At 63.5% G+C, this 3,812-nt stretch overlaps 1 gene segment (V, D, J or C); it reads left to right on the top strand.

Moving 5' to 3' along the window:
* Window positions 1–3,812, top strand: part of LOC102775096 — a 9,236-nt gene that overhangs the window by 5,153 nt on the left and 271 nt on the right. Inside the window, 3 exon segments of the C gene segment in view lie at window positions 2,155–2,830; window positions 3,112–3,426; window positions 3,697–3,809. Coding sequence covers window positions 2,155–2,830; window positions 3,112–3,426; window positions 3,697–3,809 — 1,104 coding nt within the window.

The raw sequence follows: 3,812 nt of genomic DNA, 5'->3' as shown, positions 1-3,812 counted from the left end.
GCTGAGCTGGGCTGAGCTGGGTGAGCTGAACTGAGCTGGGCTGAGCTGGGTCAGCTGAGCTGAGCTGGTTGAGCTGGGCTGAGCTGGGTGAGCTGGGCTGAGCTGAGCTGAGCTGAGCTGGGTGAGCTGAGCTGAGCTGAGCTGAGCTGGGCTGAGCTGAGCTGAGCTGAGCTGGGTGAGCTGAGCTGAGCTGAGCTGAGCTGGGCTGAGCTGAGCTGAGCTGAGCTGGGTGAGCTGAGCTGAGCTGAGCTGAGCTGGGCTGAGCTGAGCTGAGCTGAGCTGGGTGAGCTGAGCTGAGCTGAGCTGAGCTGGGCTGAGCTGAGCTGAGCTGAGCTGGGTGAGCTGAGCTGAGCTGAGCTGAGCTGGGCTGAGCTGAGCTGAGCTGAGCTGGGTGAGCTGAGCTGAGCTGAGCTGAGCTGGGCTGAGCTGAGCTGAGCTGAGCTGGGTGAGCTGAGCTGAGCTGAGCTGAGCTGGGCTGAGCTGAGCTGAGCTGAGCTGGGTGAGCTGAGCTGAGCTGAGCTGAGCTGGGCTGAGCTGAGCTGAGCTGAGCTGGGTGAGCTGAGCTGAGCTGAGCTGAGCTGGGCTGAGCTGAGCTGAGCTGAGCTGGGTGAGCTGAGCTGAGCTGAGCTGAGCTGGGCTGAGCTGAGCTGAGCTGAGCTGGGTGAGCTGAGCTGAGCTGAGCTGAGCTGGGCTGAGCTGAGCTGAGCTGAGCTGGGTGAGCTGAGCTGAGCTGAGCTGAGCTGGGCTGAGCTGAGCTGAGCTGAGCTGGGTGAGCTGAGCTGAGCTGAGCTGAGCTGGGCTGAGCTGAGCTGAGCTGAGCTGGGTGAGCTGAGCTGAGCTGAGCTGAGCTGGGCTGAGCTGAGCTGAGCTGAGCTGGGTGAGCTGAGCTGAGCTGAGCTGAGCTGGGCTGAGCTGAGCTGAGCTGAGCTGGGTGAGCTGAGCTGAGCTGAGCTGAGCTGGGCTGAGCTGAGCTGAGCTGAGCTGGGTGAGCTGAGCTGAGCTGAGCTGAGCTGGGCTGAGCTGAGCTGAGCTGAGCTGGGTGAGCTGAGCTGAGCTGAGCTGAGCTGGGCTGAGCTGAGCTGAGCTGAGCTGGGTGAGCTGAGCTGAGCTGAGCTGAGCTGGGCTGAGCTGAGCTGAGCTGAGCTGGGTGAGCTGAGCTGAGCTGAGCTGAGCTGGGCTGAGCTGAGCTGAGCTGAGCTGGGTGAGCTGAGCTGAGCTGAGCTGAGCTGGGCTGAGCTGAGCTGAGCTGAGCTGGGTGAGCTGAGCTGAGCTGAGCTGAGCTGGGCTGAGCTGAGCTGAGCTGAGCTGGGTGAGCTGGGCTGAGCTAGGTGAGCTGAGCTGAGCTGGGCTGAGCTGAGCTGAGCTGAGCTGGGTGAGCTGAGCTGAGTTGGGCTGAGCTGTGCTCAGTGAGCTGGATAGGCTGAGCTGGATTGGGAAGAGCTGGGTTCAGCAAAAATGGCTCGGGTAAGCTGGCTTATCTCAGAGGACTGTGCTAGTTGCTTTGGCTGCATTAACCGGCTGGTCCACGTGGGTACCATGGGCTGAGCTGACTGTGCAGGACCGAGCTGCTGACCCTGGACTGACCCCGTGACCTGGTTGTGCTCAGGATGTGTTGAGTTGAGTCTGTGTCCTCCCATCACACACACCGTCCTTTGGAACCCAGGCACCCAGGGCTGGGCTCCATGTGGCAGAGCCACAGCAGTGAGGGCTGGGCTCGCAGGGGCTCCTCTCTCACTGACCGCTGCCTGGGGATCCCCGGGTGCTGGGACTGAGCGTGCGGCTGCAGTGGTCAGAGGGAAGGCGACACTGTCCTGGGCCTGGGCCGTGTGAGCCGGGAGCCAGGGTGCACGTGCGCCTGCATCTGGGGACAGCACTGCCAGGGGAGGAAGGGCCAGTCCTGACACTCCAGCAAGAGCAGCTCTTGCCCTCCCAGGCTCAGAGCCAGCTCCTGAGGGGTGGGGGCCATGGCAGCCTCCCCGGACCCAAGCCTTGGCCAGGGCTCCAGCCTGCCACACTGCCTGCCCCACAGGTGGCGAGGCCTGGGGGGCCCATCGAGGGGCAGCCTTGGGGTGACAGGGCCTGGCCCCTGACCTGCTGAGTCTGGAAAGTCATCCTCTCACACCCCTTTCTCTTTTGTCCCTCTCGGGTCCTCAGAGAGCGTGTCTGCTCCCAACGTCTTCCCCCTCGTCTCCTGTGAGAACTCCCTGTACGATGAGCGCCTGGTGGCCATGGGCTGCCTGGCCAAGGACTTCCTGCCCATCCCCGTCACCTTCTCCTGGAAATTTAAGAACACCAGCGACATCATCAACCAGAACATCCAGACCTTCCCATCGGTCCTGAGGGGAGGCAAGTACGAGGCCAGCTCGCAACTGCTCCTGCCCAGCGCTGACATCCTCCAGGGCACGGACGAGTTCGTGACGTGCAAGGTCAAACACTCCAATGGCGAAAAAGAGGTGCAAGTGCCCATCCCAGGTGAGCGAGGCCTCCCCCCTGGCGGGCGGGCGGGCGAGGGGGGTGGGCAGCCTTGTCCCCTCCCCCCGCGACTCCTTCACTGGCCCCGGCCCCCGCACGTCCACGCTCATCTGCCAGGCCACAGGCTTCAACCCCAGGAAGATTGCGGTGTCCTGGCTGAAGGACGGGAAGCCGCTGAACTCCGGCATCGTCACGGACAAACCAGAGGTCGAGCGCAAAGCCCGCCCCGTGACCTACAGGGTCACCAGCAGGCTGACCATCACCGAGAGCGACTGGCTCAGCCAGAGCGTGTTCACCTGCCAAGTGGAACACCAGGAGCTGATCTACCAGAAGAATGTGTCGTCCATGTGCGGCCCCAGTGAGTGTTCCTGCCCCGAGGGCCCAGGGCAGAGACCCCCAACACGCAGGTGTCCACTCGGGTCGGCAGACCCTGCCCCCAACGAGGCCGGCAGCTCCCCGAGCCTTGGCTTCCCAGAGAGGCCAGGGGCGGGGAGGGGACCCCACAGGGCCGCTTGGGGCCCCTTGTCCCCTCCCTGCAGGTGGCGAGGCCCAGTGTCCCCTCCGGCAGGACCGCAGGGCCCAGAAGAGGCTCGGCTAAGTTGACCCCTTGTCCTGATTCCATCCCCTCTCCTGTCCCAGGTTCGTCCACCATCCGAGTCTTCACCATCCCCCCAACCTTTGCCAGCATCTTCCTCACCAAAGAGGCCACTCTGTCCTGCCTGGTCACGGACCTGGCCACCTATGACAGCCTGAGCATCACCTGGACCCGCCGGAATGGCGAGGAGTTGAAAACCCACGTCAACATCTCTGAGAGCCACCCCAATGCCACCTTCAGTGCCATAGGCAAGGCCACGGTGTGCGTGGAGGACTGGGAGTCGGGCCAGGAGTTCACCTGCACAGTGACCCACACGGACCTGCCCTCGCCGCTGAAGCACACCATCTTCAGGCCCAAGGGTAGGCCTTCCCTGCCCTTCCTGCCACCCCAGACCCTCCCACACATGGCATCCAGGGCCTGGACCCCATGGCAGGCCCCGGAGCAGAGGCACATATGCACATGGACACAGGCACAAATGCACATGGACATAGGCACATGCACACGGACACACAGATACCTGCACATTCATACACTAAGACACACAGGCACACATGCCCTCTGCTCGCCCTGTTGTCAGGGAAGAACCCCACTGCCCCTGACCTGAGCTCACCCCATTCCTCTTCCCTCAGAAAACGCCAAGCACATGCCCGCGGTGTACGTGCAGCCACCCAGCCGGGAGCAGCTGAGCCTGCGGGAGTCGGCCTCAGTCACCTGCCTGGTGAAGAGCTTCTCACCCCCAGACGTG

This window comes from Myotis davidii, unplaced genomic scaffold (assembly GCF_000327345.1).
Source record: "Myotis davidii unplaced genomic scaffold, ASM32734v1 scaffold2908, whole genome shotgun sequence".
Classification (NCBI taxonomy): Eukaryota; Metazoa; Chordata; class Mammalia; order Chiroptera; family Vespertilionidae; genus Myotis; species Myotis davidii.
Note: the sequence above shows the minus strand (reverse complement) of the source record. Positions and strands in the feature narration are given on the sequence as shown.